This window comes from Arvicola amphibius, chromosome 1 (genome assembly GCF_903992535.2).
Source record: "Arvicola amphibius chromosome 1, mArvAmp1.2, whole genome shotgun sequence".
Lineage (NCBI taxonomy): Eukaryota > Metazoa > Chordata > Mammalia > Rodentia > Cricetidae > Arvicola > Arvicola amphibius.
The window spans coordinates 105,230,959-105,254,215 of record NC_052047.1 but is presented as its reverse complement, the minus strand read 5'-3'; the positions used below and the strand labels follow the sequence as shown (position 1 = coordinate 105,254,215).

Below are 23,257 nucleotides of genomic sequence, written 5' to 3'. Positions count from 1 at the left end.
CCTCTGCATCTGTGGTTATGTCCCCCTTTTTATTTCTGATCTTGTTAATTTGCACGTTCTCTCTCTCTCTGCCGTTTGATTAGTTTGGATAGGGTTTTGTCAATCTTGTTGATTTTCTCCAGGAACCAGCTTCATGTTTCATTGATTCTTTGGATTGTTTTCTGGGTTTCTATTTTGTTGATTTCAGCCCTCAGTTTGATTATTTCCAGTCTTCTACTCCTCCTGGGTGAATCTGCTTCTTTTTTTTCTAGAGCTTTCAGCTGTGCTGTTAAGTCTCTAATGTGTGCTTTCTCCATTTTCTTTATGTGGCCACTTAGTGCTATGAACTTTCCTCTTAGCACTGCCTTCATAGTGTCCCATAGGTTTGGGTATGATGTGTCTTTATTTTCATTGAATTCAAGGAAGACTTTAATTTCTTTCTTTCTTTCTTCCTTGACCCAGGGGTGTTTCAGTAGTTGACTGTTCAATTTCCATGAGTTTGTAGGCTTTCTGGGGTTAGAATTGTTGTTAAATTCTAACTTTATTCCTTTTCTCTAAAACTTAATAGCATATCAATAATTTTTTTCATCCTATTACAAATAAAATAGCACTTAGTATTAAATTGCATTTCTTCCTTTGGTTTTATTAATTTTCCTCTTCCCCTCATTTTCTTCTCTCCTTCCTTCTCTTTCTCCCTTTCTTCCATTTCACCCTTCTTTTCCGCTCCTCCCCCCCACCTTACTCTTTTTCCCTCCTCTCTTCTTTTGTTTTATTTTATTGAGATAAAGTTTTTCTATATAGTCTAGACTGACCTCAAATGTTCCTGTCTCGGGGTCCCTGATGCTGTGTTTATTGGGATGTAACACACTCAGTTACATAATGATTAGTATGTTCCCTATTTATTTTATGTATCAGGATTCAAGCACGACTTTAAATTTGTATCGATTTTTAAAAGGTTATTTTATAATGAAGAGATTACCACATAGCAGAAATATGTATATGGTGTAGGAGGTCCTTCTTTCTATGTGTTGCTTATATTGGTTAATGAATAAAGAAACTGCCTTGGCCTGATACGGGCAGAACTTAGGTAGGCAGAGAAGACAGAACTGAATTTTGGGAGGAAGAAAGCAGAGTCACGGAGAAACCATGGATCCTTCACATGAGATAGACACAGGTTAGAATCTTTGCCAGTAAGCCACTGACATGTGGCAATACACAGATTAATGAAGATGGGTTGAACTAATATGTAAGAGTTAGACAATAAGAAGTTAGAGCTAATGGCCAAGCAGTTTTTAATTAATATAGTTTCTGTGTGGTTATTTCAAGGCTAAGTTAGCCAGGTAGCTGGAACAAACAAGCGGCTCCATCCCCTGCAACATATATACTTTTAACTGTGTGATGAAATGTCTACCTTCTTTAAAACTGTATAACTGTCTATTTAAACCATGACAATATGGTAAAATAATTACTGACTTAATCAGTGAAAAGTTTCCAAATTTTGAAACGAACGACATAGTCTAAAGGGCAAAAGTTATGATATGAATAAAGATCTGGATAAAGAAATCATTGTAAAAATGACTATAATTAAACTTTGCCATAAAAATCCACAGTGACTTTACCTTTTCCAAAAAATGATGAGGTATCTGGTGTACTATCAACTTGAACACAGAACTGACGATATCAGTAAATGAATTTTGTATAAAAAAATTTTCATGAAGAGTATACATTAACTATTTCTATATAATACATCACATCTCTCAAATCTCTTGCTGTTAATGCCATGAAATTCATTTTTTCTTGTTCTGGAAGATTTTTATCCTGCACACAGGCCATAGGTAATGGTAGGTAAGAGTCTGGGAACTGTTCCTCATCTCTGTGGAAGCATCAGTGTGGGTAACTGAAGCATGGATACTGTGATCCCTGGTTCAAGGGCCTTTTCTACAAAATCCTTGGATAACTCTGTCCCTGATCTGTTTGGTTCTAACTCCATAGATGATGGGGTTGAGCATGGGAGGAACCAGCAGATAGATATTAGCAAACATAATGTGCACAACACGGGGCACATGGTGGCCAAATCGGTGGGTGAGGAAGGTGAAAAGGGCTGGAATATATAAAGCTAAGATGACACCAATATGAGAAGCACATGTACCAAACGCTTTGAGGCAGGCTTCACCTGAGGGCAACCTCAACACAGCTCTCAGAATCATTACATAAGATACACTGATGACAATTATATCAAAGCCAACCACAGAGAAAGCCACAAAGAGCCCATATCCACGATTGATTTTGGTATCAGCACACACCAACTTGAGCACAGCCATGTGCTCACAGTAGGACTGGGGAATGACCTTGTTGGGGCAGAAAGGCATCCTAGAGATCATGAAGCAGAAGGGGGTCACCCACAGCAGCCCTCTGACCATCACAGCTGTCCCCAGTTTGATGACTACAGATGTGGTCAGATGTGGGTGCTGGAATGTCAGAGTGGGAAGCAGATGGCCACATAGCGGTCCAAGGCCATAGCCATGAGCACCCCAGACTCCACAGAAGAAAAGGCATGGATGAAGAATACTTGAATGAGGCAGGCATGGTATTCAATCTTATGATCATGAAACCAAAGTATGGCCAGCATTTTAGGTTGTGTGGAGGAGGATAGGACCAGGTCAATGGTAGCCAGCATGGCCAGGAAGAAGTACATGGGCTCATGTAGTGTGTAGTCAATCCGGATTATGTGTAGGATGGTGACATTCCCAGTCACTGCCACAATATACATGACACAGAATGGAAAGGCAATCCAAAATTAATAATTCTCCAGCCCTGGGATTCCAAGCAAGATGAAGAACGTAGAATGAGAAGAGCTGTTCCTTGAAACCAACATGAAAGAAAGGGTTACATTTTCTGTGTAGTGAAATTAATCTGTTCTCTGAGGATAATAACAGCCAAGCAAGGATGATTATTTGCACTTGTGTAATATTATGATTAAATTCGATAATAAGTTGTGATAAAATCATCTTTTATAATTAATAATATTTTGTAACATAAGATTATGCTACTTAATATTTTATTAGTATCTGTAACACTCAAAATGATATTAGAATATTTCACGTTCAGGGGTAATTATTTCCTAAAGAAAAAGTATTCTCAGAAGTAGAATCCACTAAGGGCAAACTCGTGTGACACATCAGCTACATTAAACCTTGCCATCTTCCATTTAGCAAATGACTTGGTCTACCTTCTACACAGACCCATTTGTCTCTGTGTTGAATCATTTGAGCAGCCGTAGCTCAGGGCAGGAGGCAAGAGTGGATTAAAGGAGCATAGTAATTTGTTCTCCCAATATATTTGAATAATTAAGACAATTATCATCTGGTTCTAGACCAAAGAAAAGTATAAACCATCTGTGAAGTTTGAAATTATAACATTATATTTAATGAAAATCTTAGTGCATGAATATCTTATGCTTTGTGATTGATTCAGTTTTTCTTTTAATTCGTGCCTTTCTGTTAAAGTGTAAATGTAGGCATGGGCCACATGTTACTGCATGTCTTCAGCTATATTCCAACACAGACTTGCTTATAAAAAGCAAACTATTGCATGGATTTGATTTAAAGACTGTACTTTATTCAGGAATATTCCAGTGAAGATAACTTTAAAACTGACACTCACCTTTCCGTCTCTGTTCTTGATAAAGAGAAATCAGATAAATGTATGGTAAGGAAAATAACTAGTAAAGACTATAATTCAGATGCAACAGACTCATTAACAATATCCTCAACTGGAAACTTTCCTGATGGAATTCCCAAAATCCTACTTTAAGAATGCTCCTTAGAGTTATAGTCATTTCTCATACTAGAAGCTATGGGAGAAGTTTTTGAGTGGCAGCTTGTATCTGTACTTGCTTTAATATTGTTTGTTTTTTGATGTCTGAGCTCTCCAAAGAAAGTAACTTTCCCCCCACCCCACCCCCACACAAAACAAAAACACCTAAGAAGTAGGATACAGATAACTTGTTTCTTACCCAACATCTTCTTGTCTTTGCTGCCTTGTGCTTGGGTTGGAAAGTCTCAATTTTTACCTCTTTCATAACAGAAACCTTCAGATGGAAAGAGTGTCCTTATAGACTCCCTTAACAAATCTTTGCAAACTAACAAATGTTTCATTTTATAAGCATCAAGGATCCTAAACAGGTTTCTTCAAAGTTTGAAATAAGTTTCACGTCTTCTTAGTCCCCTTCCTTTATAATGGTTGAAAGGAATGTGCTCAGATTTTGGAAGTCTTCTCTACACCAGAAAGCCTACCAACTTTTCTGGCTAATAATCATGAGATTGCCCAGGCAAATACTCCAATGAACTCCCCAGTGACAATTCAGATACTCACATTATCCGGGACTGAGGGCCTCTCCCTTGCTTCCTTTTACCAGATTCAATCCCCTCAAACAGTAGTACATTTTCTGTTTAAACCAGGGGCTTCAGCCTTACCTGTCCAGTACGTCACACTCACTCGATGGGGACAGTCACTAACATTAAAGGTGATTTAAACAAACATATTTAGATCATCTTTATTCTCACCCCCAGGCACTGGATTAGGTGCTAAATACAGAGCTTCCCAATGTACATAGTTACCTCTGATTAACTGTGAGGGAGGTAAATTTTGAGACCCTTCATGAAAGCCCCTTAAAATTTAGTTTTTCTAACTTATGTAAAATTTCTGTGTCATCATTAACTATGAGAAACAAAAAGAGCTGAGTCATTAAATGATATGTTATGGTCACGTAATAAAATCATTGTCATAGTACATGACTCTTGGACCAGGGCTTCTAGAGGCACACAATGAGTAGTTGAGAATCCTGCTCCAGATGGGGCAGAAAAATTATTGATCAGTTATGACAATAGCTGATATGGAGGATGCTTAGACAATATATTAAATTAGAGAATTTGTACTTAGGATTGTTGCTACTTCCCTGGACCAAGATCTAGGTTGAGATTTTAGTGTCTCTGAGAATGTATTGCTTTCTTTCCTTCCTTCCTTCCTTCCTTCCTTCCTTCCTTCCTTCCTCCCTTCATTCTCTTCTCTTCTTTCTCTTCTTTCTCTCCATTCTCCCTTCCTTCATACTACATAGCATAGCTGGCCTCATATACCAGAATACTGGTATTTTAGGAATATATGACATGACAGGCTTGAGATTACATTCTTATTGGCTTCTTCTAGATAGCTTTAGTAAAGGACACACTTATTTCACACAGTTAGGAAATAAGACACCCTATACCATGCTGCATGGTTTAATTGGAAATCCAGTTTTCCTCTTCCCCTCTATTTGAATTTTTTAGAGACCCCGAATTCCCATGTAAAAAGTCATGTCTCAGTCTTTCTCATTCCATTCTGTGTTCTGACTTTATACACTCAGTGTTCATTTGTTGAAGAACAACAAGCTAACAGAAAAGACCTGAGAACTGTGTTTGAAATTGAGCTGTGTTCCTCAACTGGTGTCTGTTTCTCCCTGAATTTTTCCCTCCATACTCTATGGAATCTATGGCTCTCACATTTAGAAATACCCTCTGCTTCACTTTCATTCTTAGAAACTGAATACATGAATATTTACAAGTATAAGCTGTGCTTAATGGACAAGAAGTTTGCTGATCCTTTGTCATTTTTTTCTGCATGTGAAAGAATTTCACTATGAAAAGAACAATTTATCAGCTGCTTTTGTTTGAGACATGGAGCTATGCATTCCTTAGACAAGAGAAAAAATACACATGATATCCTTCTTGCCCAATGTTCCATCTTCTATTCTTCTACAACATACATTATTCTTAAATTTATAGGATGTAACTATTACTATCATTCTCTTTAATCCTTCACAATAGAGGATGAAATAAGTTATTGCTTGTCAAACTTTACAGAAAGAGTAATGAAAATTTGATTCTGACTGGAATATCTGAACCTAAGTGTAGAACATGGGAGGTTCAGAATCAGTCTGCTGCTGGAGAACTTCTGTCTGGAGGGCATCTTCCTACCTTTCTAGGTCTGACACAGTGGAAGCCATGATTCTTCGTCCCATCTCAGATTATGACTCAGTGGTCTTGGATTTCTAGATGGGGTGTTCCCATCAAGTCAGGACTTTAATATAGTACATGACTTTGCCTTCTTGATACTTGAAGAATCCACGTCTCCCACTGATTTTGAAAAGGAAAGGATGCCTTAGATGAAAGGAATAACTCCTCCTGAGATCTGCTGTATCTTTGAACAAGCTGACTATAACTATTAAAGTTCTGACAAACCCCAGGGATTCAGCCTTGTGTAGAAACATCAGGTCAAGGTCTATTTAAAGGATTGTGTGGTCTGTCTGTTTCCCAAGTACTGGTTCTTTCCCTCTCTATATATCCACTGTCTTATATTCACAATGACTCCCTCTGAGACTAGAAGCTAAAGGTGGAAGCATTAACCCCTAACATTCCCCTCTTGTCTGTTTACAAGAACAAAGACATATTTTAGTGTGTTCTTTGATGACATAAATGAGCTTGTGTTTATGCTTTCATTATCTGGTAAAGTATTTATAGCTCTCATTTAGGCATATTATATTCACCATGAAAGTTCATTGATACTTCGCATCTATTAATTTATGACTATTAGAGGTATGCCTATAAACATGAAAGGCATTGGCATATATGTGAGCATATGTGTATATATGCAGAAGTGTTGATAATTATGTGCTTTAAGTAAGCATGTGATTAAAGTAACACTTACCTTTCATGTGTTCATGGTTAGAGAATACACAGAATTTGTAAAAGTATGTGCCTAGTTACATTCCTGATAGTGTGAAATGGCATATCATGATACATATATCTGCAAACTTATTTTGTACCCTAGGTTATTGACAGAATCTCCTCTTTGTATTTTGGGAGCAATTTGTAATCCCCATTTAGGTAGAACTTTTTATACTTCTGTTTTTTATACGTTCTTTCTAAAATATTTGCATTTGAGTCAGATAACAAAATGTCTTCCATGGAATAGTAAATTATGGACTTAGGAAATTGTTTTCATATTATTTCCAATTGCTGATTTACAAAGTATTGGTACAGGGTATGGCTATAGAGCATTCCCTGTGGGAGTATGGTCCACTGGTATCTCCTAGTAGGCTGAGAATTATTATAAGCAGGCACTATGAAAGTAAATTTTTCTTGATACTTTTCTTATAAAGGTATAATGAAGAAACAATCCTTTAAATCAATAACTATAAGAGGCCATTCTTTTGGTAATAGAGAAGGCAGAGGAATTCCAGATTGTAGAGTGCCTAAGGTTGGATTACCTTGTTGACAGCTCTTATATCTGTCATCATTCTCCATTTTCCAGATTTCTTTCTAACAAAAAAAAAATACAGGATAATTCCAAGGGCTGGATGATTCTTCAATATGGTGAGCATCTAATTGCTCCTGTACCAGCTCTTCTAACATCTGAAATTTGTCTTTCATTAAAGGCCATTATTTAACTTATATGGATTTCTAGGTTAACCATTTTAAAGGCAAGGCCATTAGTACCACTGAAGGTTTGCTAGTTGCTTTATGTTCTTGTATAGCCTGAAAGGCTGGTGACCTTTGTTTATATTTTATAATATTCTTCCCAGCAACATGAGTTGTGGAGACTATAGTAATGTTAACCTGGGTATTCCATTGCTGCAATAGGTTACAGTCCCATAAATACACTCCAATATTAGCTACATATGGCCTCAGCCTTCCTTTCTGTCCTTCTGGACCTATGCATTCAACCCACCTCGTACTTTGTTTTACTTAACATAAGGTTCAATTTCTTAGGAATTGAATATCTGCCTCTTGAAGAAACCAATCTTGATTCCAAGATTCTGGAGTAATGATAGTCACATCAGTACCTGTGTCTAGTAACCCCTCAATTACAATGTCATTTATACATACTTTTAGCTTTGATCATTTATAGAAGTCTGCAAAAATATGTGTTTCCTATTTCCTACTAGAGTTTTTGACTCATTCTCTAGGTCTATTCCATCACCTAGAACAGTATGGTTTTTACAGTAGGCACTGGATTATTTAATTTTCCTGGTGAGAAATGTTCTCCACAGTATCTGGGAATGACTGGGCCTTGTTTGATATTGGGACCTGCAAGGGGCCCACAAAGGTGTATCGACCTACATTCATTAGTCCAATGTCAGTCTTTGCCACACCTCCTACATATACCAGAAGGCTGAGCCCTGCTATTTTTGCCATTTCTACAGAAGACATTATTTCTAGGAATTCCTTGTCTATAATCCCTTATTAGATGTCCTATTCATCCACAATTAAAACATTTGGCATTTTGGTGTCTCCTTGTACCATTGGAAATCACTTCTCCTACCAAAACTTCAGTACTAGTCAAATGTTTCAACATTCATTGTATGCAAGTTCCATTCATTTATGGGTGCTGATGTAACCTTTAAAGGCCCAAGGATCTTTTTACTTTCTTTTTTTTTCTTTTTTTTTTTTTTTTTTTTGGGTTTTTTGGAGACAGGGTTTCTCTGCAGCTTTTTTAGAGCCTGGCCTGGAACTAGCTCTTGTAGACCAGGCTGGCCTCGAACTCACAGAGATCCGCCTGCCTCTGCCTCCCGAGTGCTGGGATTAAAGGCGTGCACTACCACCGCCCGGCTTGATCTTTTTACTTTCTAATTTGGCATTTTCAAAAGCCAAGGATTCAGTAGTACACATCTACCATCAGGGTCTGTCATTCCTAATTGTACAGCCTTAGTTAATCTTTTTAAGAAGTCAGTAAAGCATTCTCTTTGGCCCTGTTTAACCTTAATATATAACTCAGTCATCTTTCCTAGTTCCTGAATCCTGTCCCAAGCATTTAAGGTTACTGTGATGCATAGAGACAAGATGCGTTTGTCATAGTGAGCCTGTTCCTGAGGATCACAGTAATCACCCTCACCAAGAATTTGATCTTGGAAAGTCTCAAATCCTTTTCCCTTTCCCCTGTTGCTCTAAAATTTTTGCCTCTTCTCTTAAATAATACTTCCAAAACAGCTGAGATCCATTTTTTAGGACCACTGAGATTAATTGAAGCCAATCATGTGGGGTAGCCATAGTGTGTGAAGCCCACATTTTTACCATTTCCCTGACAATAGGTGAATGTAGCCCATAAGAAACTACTGCTTGCTTTATTTCTTTTAGATTGCTCATATGTATTGTTTCCCATGCATATTCTTTGACTACCTTAGGGTACTTTTTACCAGATGGTCTTTCTGAGGAAATTACAGGATATGCAGTTGAAATTCTGTGTAAGTCATCCCAGGGTCTGGCATGTACTGATGGTGCTAAATCCTGTCCTTGTTTCTTCTGTCCCTACTCATCAATTTCAATAAATTTCTCAATTTTTTCAAATCTTTTTACTACTGCCTTTTTTAAAGTCTGAATCTCCTGTCCAGTGTTCTATTCTAAGGTATGAAATTTGCCCAGTAAAGATCATGTTTCATCCTTGGACATATCATAACTTTTCAACAGATTCCAATAGATTTAACCACACAAATTCTTTTAGATAATTTTGTCAAATTGATGCTAAATCTCCATAGTAATGAACCACTTTTTAAATGAGATAATACTGAAAACAAAGCTAATTTCTAGAATCAAATAAAGGGAAGAAAAATAGCATAAATCTTGCACAATACCTTCCATAGTATAAACAAAATAATTAGCAAACTCCTGGATGTTATTAGTCATTTTTTGTAGTTTTCAGATCTTACCTGTCATGAAGTAATTACAATGAATTGGAGTAAGCGTAATAATCATTATCAGCCAGCAGGTGTTGCAGTTGCAGCCTCATGGCCAAGAAACATAGCATGTGTTGCTTACTTAGGTACTGAAAAAATATGCTTTGTTTAACAAATTTAGAGCAATTATTAAGGTGATCAAACAATTCCAAGACTTGGAGCCCAGGGAGGAAAAAACCCAAAGTTTTTTGTCAGTGTAAGTTATGGATTGTGTACACTGCTGGTATCACAGGCAGCAGTGTGTGGGCTGGTATGTAACACAGAGAGGCAGTGTGTGAGTTGCAAGATGGGAGCACTGAGAAGCAGCCTGCTGTGTCTGAGGGCTGGCCAAAGACATGGACAGGAGAGTCAGTTCCCAATGGGCCATGAGCTGGTGGACTGATCCCAAAAAGTGTGGACTGATTCCCATGTTTGGGTATCAGATGATGGTGGAAGTTACAAAATAATCCCACACTAGTTCAGAATTACATATAATAAAGGGTTATTTATTTAAGGGAGACTTACAGATCACTGTACTAGATCACAGTCCTCTGTATGAACAGGGAACAGGAACAGAGTCTAGTAGCCAGAAGCAAGAGCCAGAAACAAGAGAGCAAGCACAGGCTTTACAGCTGCATTTATAGTACAAGAGACCACGCCCAAGTGGGCTGGTATCTTAAAGGCTATTGGCTGAAGGAGCAGACAGAGCACCCACAGCACTATTATAGCTCTGTAGTACAGCTTGAAATCAGGAATAATGATCCCTTTGGAAGTTCTTTTATTGTTCAGAATTGTTTTAACCTTCCTGCGTTTTTTTCCCCATATGAATTTGAGTATTGTCCTTTAAAGGTCTGTAAAGAATGGTGTAAAATTTTGATGGGGATTGCATTGAATCTTTAGATTGTTTCTAATATGGTGGTCATGTTTACAATGTTAATTCTACCAACCCATGAGCATGAATATATTTCCTGACATCTTAAATCTCTTTCTTCAAAGGCTTGAAGTTTTTTTTTTTAATCATACATACATGTCTTTCACTTGTTTTTGTTTGGCTAGGGTTACTCAAAATAATTTTATTTCTTTGTGGCTTTTATGAATGGTGATATTTCCCTGATTTCTTTCTTAGTCAATTTATATATAGGTGGTCTATTGTTTTACCTTGTATCCAGCCATTTTACTAAAGCTGTTTGTCAGCTATAGGAGTTCCCTGGTAGAATTTTTGAGGTCACTTACATATACTATTATATTTTCTGTGGATAGCAATACTTTGACTTCTTTGTTTCCAATATGTATTCCTTGATATCCTTTTGTTGTCTTATTATATTAGCTAGCACTTCAAGTGCTATATTGACTAGATACGGAGAGAGTGGACATCCTTGTATTGTTCCCGATTTTAGTGGAGCTGCTTTGAGTTTCTCTCCATTTAATTTTGATATTGATTGTAGGCTTGCTCTGAATTGCCTTTAGTATGTTGAAGTATGTTATCTGCATCCCTGTACTTTCTAGGATTTTATTATGAAAAGGTGTTGGATTATGTAATAGGCCTTTTAGTATCTAATGAGATTGTGGTTTGGGTATTATTTTCTATTTCAGTTTGTTTATATCATGGATTACATTGACTGATTTTCATATGTTGAACCATTCCTGCATCTCTGGACTGAAGCCTGTTTGGTCATGGTGGACAATCTTTTTAGTTTGTCCTTGGATTCAGTTTGCAAGTATTTTATTGAGTATTTTCACATCCATGTTTGTAAGGAAAATTGATCTGTAATTCTCTTTCTTTGTTTAATTATTATGTGATTTGGGTATCAGTGATTGTGGCCTCATAAAATGGATTTGTCATTGTTCCTTCTGTTTCTTTTTCATGTAATAATTTGAGAAGTATTAGGTCTTTTTTGAAAATCTGGTGAAATTCTGAGCTAAAACCCTCTGGCCATTTTTTTTCTTTTGGTTGTATGACTTTTAATGACTGTTTCTATTTCCTTAGGGATTATTGGTATATTTAAATTGCTTAGCTGGTGTAAATTTAACTTATTAAGTGATATCAATTCATTTCTTTCATATTTCCCAATAATATAGAGTACAGGCTTTGAAAGGATGATCTAATGATTCTTTGGATTTCTTCATGTCTGTTCTTATTTGCCCACCCCCACCTTTATTTTTGAGGCTATAATTACATTTTTCTCTTCATTTTCTACTTCCACATCCTCCCATATACCCCTCCAAGTTCTTCCCTCAAATTTATGGCCTGTTATTTCACTGTCATTTCAGAAACGTGTGTGTGTGTGTGTGTGTGTGTGTGTGTGTTGGGAGTATATATTATATACATATTAGGAATATATATATATATATATATATATATATATATATATATATACTTGTTTATATGTTTTGAGAGCCAATCCTTGGGCACTACACAACCAATTGGTATGCTCTCTTAAGTGACTGAGAGACTCTAGAATTTAGTGGGCATCTAATCAAATCCCCCAAATAATGCTAGCTTCATTTTGTCCTGATTTCTATCTTGTATCTTTATTATATTTATTTATTATTGAATTAGCTAAAATTGTCAGTGCAATGTAGTATAAAATGATATAAAACATTGTTTTTCCTCTGTATAATATAAAAATTTCAATTTTTTACTATGAAATATGTTTTCTAGGCTTTTCATAACTTCATCTATCAGAGAATATGCCCCCTTCCTCTATTCATAATAAAATATCTAAAAGATCAGATGCCAAATTTCATAAACCTACTTTGTAACTGTTGGGTTCATGGTTATACAATCATCCTGATTGTTATTCAGTTAGTGTGACTAGTGGTAAGATTTGATCTGGCGATATTGGTTTAGATATTGCATCATTATTTTTCAGTGAGAACAGCCTGAATGAATTCTTTAAGGGCTAGAGAGATGGCTGAGTGAGCAAGAGAGTGGCCTGAGATGTTTCTTTCTTTCCGTGCATGTTAGTCTTTTGTTTCATTGTTGTGACCAATGCCTAACAAACCTACTTTACAAAAGGAGGATTCCCTTTGGCTCACAGTTTAAAAGGAGCTACATTCCATCATGGTGAGCAGAAACATGATGACAGGAGAGGTTGGGTGACTAAGCATGTCTCACACACAGTCAGAACACAGAGTGATGGAAAAGTGGAGCCAAATTGCTCAGTGACCTACTCCCCTGACAAGGCTCCACCCCCTAAAAGTTCTACAATTCTCCCAAACAACACTATCAGCTAGAGATAAAGTGTTTAAACTCGGGAACCACAGAGAGCATTTCTCATTTAAAATGCACCACTAGCTTGCTATGTTCTGTTTTAAATCACGTTGAGCTCAAAATAACTTAGGAGGCATTTCTATCCCCAGATCACAATATTTTACACATATTTTGTGGCTTCTTTATTAAACAACTAACTGATAAATTTTCACTCTAAGTTTTATATTTAATCATTACACATAAACCAGGTTTCCTTTTTGTCAGTTTTCAAACTATTTATAGAAAGACATATTTAAAATTGTAGTTTAAACATGTCTAGGACAATTTGGATGTCAGTTTATGGCCTTGCTTCTTTTTAACTTTCTGCTGTCTAGGAATATATGATTGTATATTCATTTTAGTATTTATTTGATACCCTCAAGACATTTTACTATCCAAAATAGTATCAACATATCTTCTTTTTCCATAACAAGTAAAGGTTTTTATGAGCATTCTGTTTTTAATGTAATATATAAAATATATATGTGTGTGTTTATATACTTTGAGAATTTTGTTCATGTCCACAACATTTTTTATCCTATTCATTTCTAATTCCCACCAATCCAAATCCTCCCAGGTCTACCCATGTACCCTGCCAGCATCACATTTGTTTCTATTTTTTCACTTTTATTTATAACCCACTGAGTCTAATTAGTGTTGTGTATATGCACACAGGTTTGGAGTGCTGTCAGCATACCAAGGCACACACCCCTGGAGAAACCTGGCTGTTCATCTGTAGCAGCCATCAAAAGTTAATCGCTCTTCAGCTAGGAATAGAAGCTAATGAGCCCATCTTCCTCCATGCTAGAATTCCTACTGAGTCTTGTATAGATCTTGGAGCGACAACCACAGCTCACATGAGCACATGAGTACAAATGTCTTAAAGACAGACTTACTCTTGCCCTCCTCTTCCTTGATGTTGTCTGAGCCCACAGAGGGAGAATATATGAGAAAAATAACTTATTCTTGGCTGAGAATTCTATGAACACTTATTACCAGTACCTTGACTAGTTGTGTGTCTATTAACCACTACAGTTATGTCTAATTGTAGTGATTGTAACATGAAGTCCTTAGGAAAGAAATCCTACAAAGGACATAGACTGACTTGATACACTGTGAAATATGCATCATTTCCCAGAACTGAGGAAAAAAATAAGGGACAACTTCTACTACTGAGTTTGGGAGAATGAAAAGCTTTCCATTAAGATTTTTCTCTCATACACCAGAAGCCCAGGTTTTCCTTCCTAAGACCCCAGTCTTGGCAGAAAAAAAAAACTTGTTTTGTCTATTGTAGACATTTACCCATGTCTACAATTCAGCCTCTCTGGCAATAGAAATATTGGCTATATTAGTTATCAACTATTTCTGGCCTCTGGATGAAGTGGGAACATGTGCATTCATAAATCGACACAGGTTTTCACGCATGCTGTGCAATTGCAAGTTACTCATACCTAACTGTCTGTTACCTATCCATGAAGCAAGACTGAAGCTCACATGTTATTACACATAGCATCAAATCTCAGCATGGCATCTAAGTTTCAGCAAAGAAGGTAGAAATTTATGGATGCTACTAGTTTCTGCTTGCTCTTACCTAGAACAGAATACCTTCAAAGCTTCTACTTGAAACCTCATTTAACCTGAGAACATTTAATGTGATGCTGTGTGTATAGGATTATAAAATAAGTATAAATATTAGAAATTTACTGATGAGTAAAACATAAAGAAATTTCTCTTTAAAATATATATACAAGTTTTCTGTGCATTAAAAAATGAAAGAAAGTTTACATGTAAGGAGCTCATTATTTATATAAATAATTAATGTTTGAGTGACTGATGCTGCAAGACATGGAGAATACTCAATATTTGTTTTTTTGTTTTGTTTTGTTTTTTGTTTTTTGTTTTTTGAGACAGGGTTTCTCTGTGGCTTTGGAGCCTGTCCTGGAACTAGCTCTTGTAGACCAGGCTGGTCTCAAACTCACAGAGATCCACCTGCCTCTGCCTCCCGAGTGCTGGGATTAAAGGCGTGCGCCACTACCGCCCGGCCTCAATATTTGTCATACTTGGTGAGTATTTTGTTTCATAATCATTAATGCTGAGAATACCATTTTATATAAATGCACAGTAAAAAATAGAAGTATAGTTAGAATAATTTTTAAATTTGGAAATTATGTATTAATCTGAAACCAAAATTTATCAGAAAAAAATTAAACTCATTAGAAATCTTTGCTGTACCCATTGTTTCCAGTCCTCACAGGCAGCTGTGTAGCATGACCAGAGCCTAGAGCTGAGTAACTGGGACCTAGATGCCTCTGGTCTGACAGGGCAATCGGATGTGATATTAAAGCAGAATCATTTCTTCATTGATGCTTCCTGAAAGGACAATATGATATTTTCCAGAGTACAATATCCAACTTAAATAAAACTCCATTGTACTCTGTGATGGAACCCCTGGGGTCCTTGCTAAGCTTCACCTCCCTCCAGCGTCCATGTGTGGGATACATACATACATATATATATATATGCATATATATATATGTGTGTGTGTGTGTGTGTGTGTTTTCATTCCAATTTTGCCTGCCACTATGTGTTTAGAGGTTCTAGCTGCAGGGATGTAAAAATTTCACCAGAGGTCAAATATCCCTTTTAAACTTTGAGATAGAGATCGAATTGTGTGTTTCTGATATGTCAGGAAACAAACAAACAAAATAGTTAAATGTTTCTAAACCTAGATTCCATTAGATTCCATACTAATTCTGGCAATGCGGACAAGTCCGGATATGTTGTGGCTACAGAAATCTTATGCCCTAATGCCCTAATGCCCTTACTCAGTATTGTCATTAATGGACAAAGGCAAAGCCTCAGTTTGTAAAGTGTATGATGGAAAAGCAAATTTCTGTTTAAGGGCTGTGTAAAATTCCGAGAAGATTCAGGTGGTAGTGATAAAACCAGGACAACTGAAGCACACAGCAGTGTAGAATGCTGTGCTAACAGTCCTCCTGTCACCCTCACTGCAGGAATCTTGTGTGTGAAGCCTGGAGAAGCTGCCTGTAATTTATCACTGACCCATGCACTAGATGGTGAATAACAACTAGTGTATCACCATCTATCGCCCTGGCATGCCAGGTTTGTGTCACTTCTCCAGTGGGGATTGTAGGAGACAGGTCTTACCCAAAACGTTGATGAGGGCTTCTTTTATCTACACTGCACCACCAAAACAGAGGCTAAATGCCTTTCTAAAGGAGAAACAAATCCAATGAGTTGTCAATGGTCATTAAAAATTCCCAGGGCTTTTCTTCACTTCCAGACTATGCTGAGGGAGGCTCTTATTAGCACCCAAGTGCTCTGCAGCATTGACTGTGACTTTGTTGTAACTGAGTGAATTCAGATTGTCAGGTAACTCTATTTCATTCATGCTCTCATAGATTGTTAACTTCAAAGAACACTTCAGATCAGCTTCTGCACTGAGTAATAACACTGTTCAAGTCACAGGGATTCAAACCTGGAATAAGAATATCATTACTAAGGTATCACAGGAAAAAATTCTCTGATAATCAAGTCATAATAAAAGGTTAATTTATTAAAAATGTATAATACTTCCAAGAACACAAAATTTAAGAAGTATTTTTAAAATGAAGGCTAGAAAGATGGCTCAGTGATTAAGAGTAATTGCTGCTACAGCAGAGGACTAGAGTTTGGCTCACAGCACCCAAGTGGGAAAGCTCACAAGGCCACCAGTTATTCCAGCTCTAGAGGCAATGAGTCCCTCATCCAGTCTCAGTGGACACACATATGCACACACACACACACACACACACATACACACAGAGAGAGAGAGAGAGGTGAACACCCACGTACACATACATAAGATTTTAAGTACATTCCTGTAATATGTAAAATATAATTAGACAATAGTATATATTGACTAGTCTCCAAAAAGAAATTCGAGGGCCCTTTTGGATTTAAAGAAAGCCAATATTTGGTACTTTAAAGAGAAAGTTACATTAATCATAAAAAAGCAAAAATGAATGCTCTCAATTATAGTCACACAAACAAAACTGTTTGTGGCCAGCTCTCCAGAAGCATCTGAAAGTAAAGACAAAGATAAATCAATAATTTTGTTTGATGAGGCAGACATGGCTTTACAGATATTTAATCATAAACATTGAAATCACATTCACACTGGGAAATGAAGTGAGCCCTTCTTAAATGAACTTTCGACTGTATGAGGGACTGATGGGCATTTCAGTCCCTCTGAGTATAGAGAAGGGTGACATCATCCCTAGGGCCTTAAATCTACTAACGGGCATCAGAAAGAAAGAGGGAAAATCAGCCTTTCAGAATGTGACTGATATCAAGACTGGGGTAACATTATCATGGCTCAACACTGTTTCGTCTTGAAGTGCAGGCCAGGCAGTTCACACTTTGGTAAGTGCCTGAAAACCATAAGGTTCCTTTTGCAGACCTCAGCAGTCAAGAGTGCCAAGAAGAGCAGCTTACCTTTATCTAACTATAAGTTTTATTCTTTAATCCTCACTTCCATATGGAAGCAAGTATGCAAAACATTGGAAAAACCTCTCATGATACAGAATTGACTTCATTAACATCATTCCACTATTAGTATAAAGAATGTAGTAGATTGTCTCATGTTTAATTTAAATTTAATGCTGTACTTCAGGCTAACTCCACTCTCTGAAAACCTTTGTCTCTTGCTGTATTTTTTTCCTACAGCTCCACAAACTTAATTCTGAAAGCTCTTCTGAACTAAGATAGAGATAGTAGCATTCCAGCTTCCAATAGAATCTCTAAAATTTATTTATGCTTTTTACAACATAATAAAAAGACTTTCTGGAAACATAAAATATATTCTAATGAAATCCATAATTTTAACTGTGTAAATTTTAGCCATATGGACCAAGTAAGCAGAAATGGGGATTTTTTGTTATTTAGAATAAAAGGATGTTAATAATGACAAGTAAAAATGTTCTTGCACTATATTTCGAGATTGGTTATTAAACATGTAGTTTTTTTGTTTTAAGAGAGCTGATATAAACTAAAATATTCTAGTTGGGCTTGTTGTAGAAGAATTTAAAACCAGACCTCAAACAGCATTAAAAGACCTAAAGGTTAGAAAATTAAGACCTTGCAAGTCAGTCATTGAATGCCCCAAAGATTACCAAGACTAACTAACTTAACTACTAACTTTGGGAGTACCATTTCTGGGGAACAACTGAAAGGTATTGGACAAGGAACAAGATCTCTTTTCCAGCAGGAAAGATGGGTACAGTCGGTGGGGGGGGGAAGCTGAAGGAGTGAGACTTGGCCTGTCTGTAGATGAGCGTGGTCGGACAGGGACAGGGACTCTAAGAGAAAAAAAAAAAAAAAAAAAAAAAACTACATCCCTGGATATATTTTATTTACCTCAACAAAATTAGCATTAAACAACCTTGGAGGGCTCTATCCTACAGAAAATAAACAACTCAAAACAACAATTACAAACCAAAATTTCAAGTAATTCTACTTAGCCCTGTGAAGCAAATAAACAGAAAACGTCTCTGCAGGCTCCTTTTGCAATACATCCTCAGCTTTCCACCAACATTCTTCTTTTTTCATATTGGCATTAGAAGCATGTCTTGGTAGTTGGAATCCACCAGTCACACAGCAGACGTAAGCACTGAGACACTTAATAGATCTGGGTCATTGAATAAGGGAGACACAAAGCGTTAATCACAACAACTAAATTTCTTTGAAGAAACAATAACTTCACACTGCATATGTATACCAAAATATCATATTGTCCCATATTTGTATTTGGCTATTATCTAACAATAAATATTAATTGTTATAAATAGCATGAGAGGATGACAACAAATTGAATGGAAAATAATAAATAGATTGGTAAATGTAAATAAAAAAGCATGGTGATTTCAAAATAATTCACTTTTAAAGGAAAAAAGAGTAATTATACTGCTTAATAACTATAATAAATTAGAAATGAAACACAAATTTTAAAAGAATTGGTAAATATGACAAACTATCAAAAGTATATACGTATGTAATAATAATTAGTGAAAATAAGAGTCATGAATTTTGAAGTAAGAAAATGTTTGAAGGGAAGAAAGGGAATGAAGATATGTTGTAACTATATTATAATAACACATATTTAAAAATAAACTTCAAAATGTAACAAAAAATTCAACATGAATAAATGAGAAGTTACAAATCTGCATTGTAATATTACAAATGAAACTAAATGTTTCATATAGTTGATATACAGAAATACATACTCCTTAAAAAGAAAAAATGTAATTGGGAATTAAAATAAAATATTTAACAAAATTCAATTAAGAAGGCATTCTAAAAGAGTGTTTAATGTGATGACTGACAATATTAAAAATTGAAGAACACAAGTCCAATCATTGAAAATGTTCAACATCAAAAAGAATTCATTGAGTTATACATCTCCAACTAGGCACTGCACATTGAAGTGCAGAATACCAATGGTGAAGAGGCTATGTTAACCCAGGCTACTACTACCCAATATAACAGAAAGGAACACAAGTACTCAATGAATCAATTGAGATATGCCTGTTGGAAATTGCTTTGTAACCTGCATGTGTATAAGTAGACAACGATAAGCACAGAATCACTCAAGAATCTATCTATCTCAGAAAGTAATGATGTATAAGAGAAAAGAATAGAGAGAAATAATGGGCTTAAATTAGAAAAAAATAAGAGCATTCTTTCATGTAGTGAACATTAAGATTTGCCAACTGACTTGTTCTGCTATGTTCATGTCGATACTGATATGTACTGCATATTTGGATACTGATACATACTCCTATAGTTTTTCTGAGCTATTTCCCTTTTTCTCTTGGTTAAACAGCACCTTAAAAGTTTCAATACGACAAAGTCAGGCATTTAAGCTATTCTATGCTTGGCACCACAACACACATGTTTGGAGTTGCTCATCTTGATTCCTACACATGCTGTGCTGGCATGTCTATTCTCAACACCTCTGTTACTGAAATTCCTGCTTTCTACTTGGTTGGGTTCCCAGGGATGGAATCTGTACACATTTGGATCTCCATCCCCATATGCCTCCTGTACACTGCAGCCATCCTCGGCAACTGCACTATCCTCTTTTTTATAAGATCAGAGCCTTCTCTGCATGAACCCATGTATTATTTCCTCTCCATGTTAGCTCTCTCTGATCTAGGACTATCCATTTCCTCGCTCCCTACCATGCTCAAGGTTTTCTTGTTCAGTTCTCCAGAAATTTCTCCCAATGTGTGTTTTGCCCAGGAGTTTTTCATTCATGAATTCTCGGCTATGGAGTCATCTGTACTTCTCATTATGTCCTTTGACCGCTTTGTTGCCATCTGTAACCCTCTGAGATACACGTCCATCCTTACCAGTGCCAGGGTTCTTCAAATCGGTCTTGCTTTTGCTCTCAAGAATGTTTTGTTGATCCTGCCTTTTCCTATAACTCTAAAGCATCTAAGATACTGCAAGAAGGATCTGTTGTCACATTCCTACTGCCTCCACCAGGATGTGATGAAGCTGGCCTGCTCAGACAACAAGTTTAATGCCATCTATGGTTTATTTGTGGCTCTCTCGGGTATCCTGGACATAACATGTATTTTCTTGTCCTATGCACTGATCCTGAGAGCAGTGTTGGGCATTGCATCCCAAAGGGAAAGGCTCAAGGTCCTCAGCACCTGTGTCTCCCACATCTGTGCTGTGCTCGTCTTCTATGTCCCTGTCATCTCCCTCTCTGTTGTCTCCCGTTTTGCCAAACACAGTTCTCCTGTAACCAAGATCCTCATGGCTGACATTTTCCTGCTTGTTCCTCCAGTGATGAATCCCATTATATACTGTGTGAAGAGCCAACAGATAAGAAATGTGATACTAGAGAAACTGTGTCAAAAACAAAAATGACAAATACGCTTAATCTCATGAAAATTCAATCAGTGATGTCAGAAAACCAAGAAGACTGAATTAGTAAGGATTCACACTGTATGTTAACTCTTCAGAATCATCTTTCCACGTCTTTACCAGTATCAAAGAATTAGCCTTGTAAATTTCTTGATTTAATATTTAAGACTGAGACATTAATGTAAGCATAAAATTTATTTCTACTTTTACCAAAATAGAATTATCTGTCTTAATTGTGATAGCCCAAAAGCTTCCATCTTTAAAGGAATATTAAATATGTTTACTTGAAAACTGATAATATACATTTGTAAGAAAAATGGGTTGGTGATAAAACATGATGAAGATAGTCTCTTCATTTAAACTAGTCATCTTCAAGATATTGTCTTGGGAATTAAAAATTTAACTATAAAGCTCATAAACCAAAATTAATTGGAAAATAACAAATTTACATATGAAATCACTAAAGCAAACATTAAGAATAAATTTTTTGACAGGAGAATTTATTGTTATTTGCTCATTTTACTTTCTTAAACACTTCTTTCTGCACATTCAAATATAATCATTTGGTTCAAGCTGTCCGTCTTCGAATCTCTATGGCATTTACACACAATGGAGAAGACACTTGAGCAGATTGCTCAGTATCGCTTAAACTCTCTTCCCAACTATGCCTCAGCTTTCCACTTCCATTCTCATCTTTCCATTGTATAATTTTAGTAAGAATTTAAGTTGGTTTAACCAAATCTCTTCACTGCTTATATTATATTTCTTTAGATACATAAGAGAATTACTTATATACTACAAAGTTTTATGATGCCACGACTCAGCAACTAAATATTTGGACTGATAACCACACCCACCAATGGCTCTATATTCACATTTTTGAACCCTTTGTTTTAACTCTTGACTAAAGATCCATTCACAAGTCAAATTTCTGAACCACTGTACTTAGGAAAAATCAGTTGAATCACAGGAATGACAGCTTTATGTTCTTTAGATTTGAGTACAGTGTATAAGTTGTACTAACATCCTAGGCACTCATAGTTGGGCTAAAATCACAAGCTTCCTTTTGAGAGGCTCCATACAAAGCTGGAAGTCATCCTTTCTGACTCTGGCTTGAGCAAGAATGTCTTCCTCAGTAATGGATATTCTTGCTGAATCCTGGTTTTGAGTGGGATCTGTTCTCTGACTATGGGGGTGGGAATTGTTGCCCCTGGATCTTGGAAGGATCTTCCTTTCTTTCCAGTTGACTCAGATCCTTCCAAGGAAAGTCTAGATAGGCTGTTTACACGTCATCTTGGCTCTTTGTTGACAATGTATCCATAAACTCTGCTGACTTTTCATTTTCATACATTTGTGGGGAATAATCTGAACCTTCAGTGACCTCCTTAGGGAATCTCACCACTACCTACACTGTCATCCTTACAACACTCCTCACTTTTCTATTCTTCCTTCTTCCTTTAACTATAAATTTTCCTTCAGTTCCCCTTTGTCCTTCCACATGCTGCTCCTGATCTGACACCATCCTCCCCTTTGTCCATCTCTGACACATTTTCCTCCCCACCTTGGCCCATCAGCTGTTATTACTAGAATATTATAACACTAAGCTCTCTGGAACCCACAAGAGGCTCATGCCCCTCTACAGCCAAAACAAAAGTGCCAATCTGATCATTAAAGACACCAGCTAATTGAAACTGAGTACTTATCCATATTAGCTTTGGAAGCAATCAAACAGGATGTCTTCTCAAACATCACATAAAAAGTTGTTCAAATCTCCTTTTGACTATGCATAGAGACAAAAACCTTAAAAGTATTCTCCACAAGCTTGATTAAACAGTATCATTACAATCAAGCATGATGGTACACCTCTCTAATCTCAGCACTCAGGAGAAGAATCAAAAGTTCATGGTCATCCTGTCTCTACAGTGTCTTTAAAGTCAGGCTAGGTTACTTAAAACCCTGTCTCAAAATTATATGTCATTTTTATAAAACTTAAAATCTGTATTTTACTCCTTTAAAAGTCAGTAAACTCATTTTGTCCCATTTTCTCAAAAATGCAATTTGAATTCAAGTATAAAGTATAGTAAATTTAAGATATAATACTTATATAAACAAGTAAGTATTTTATTATATTTTTTACTCAGGATAAAAATTTATAAAATTCCTTTCTGTGTCTATATAAATGTATATATGAATTTATGTATGTTATACATGAGTAATATTTTCGAACTCTAGCTATCATTACAAAATTAGTCCAAATACAATAAATGAATTCTATTCCTTTTTACTTATACATAAGTAAAGGCATATACAAATTGAATAAGGCATTAAGGTACATAGCACTAGCA

General features: G+C 36.3%; 1 protein-coding gene and 1 pseudogene across 1 annotated transcript; one reads left to right on the top strand and one right to left on the bottom strand.

Annotated features, from left to right (window-relative positions):
• Window positions 1-1,904: 1,904 nt before the first annotated feature.
• On the bottom strand, window positions 1,905-2,854 carry LOC119801790 (annotated as a pseudogene).
• Window positions 2,855-19,973: 17,119 nt separating this feature from the next.
• On the top strand, window positions 19,974-20,915 carry LOC119818027 (olfactory receptor 51A4-like). The gene has a single exon (XM_038335586.1). The coding sequence runs from the start codon at window positions 19,974-19,976 to the stop codon at window positions 20,913-20,915; it is 942 nt and encodes a 313-aa protein (XP_038191514.1).
• Window positions 20,916-23,257: the final 2,342 nt, after the last annotated feature.

Coding starts and splice junctions, on each gene's coding strand:
- LOC119818027 (XM_038335586.1), top strand. CDS start 19,974: ATGTCTATTCTCAACACCTCTGTTACTGAAATTCCTGCTTTCTACTTG.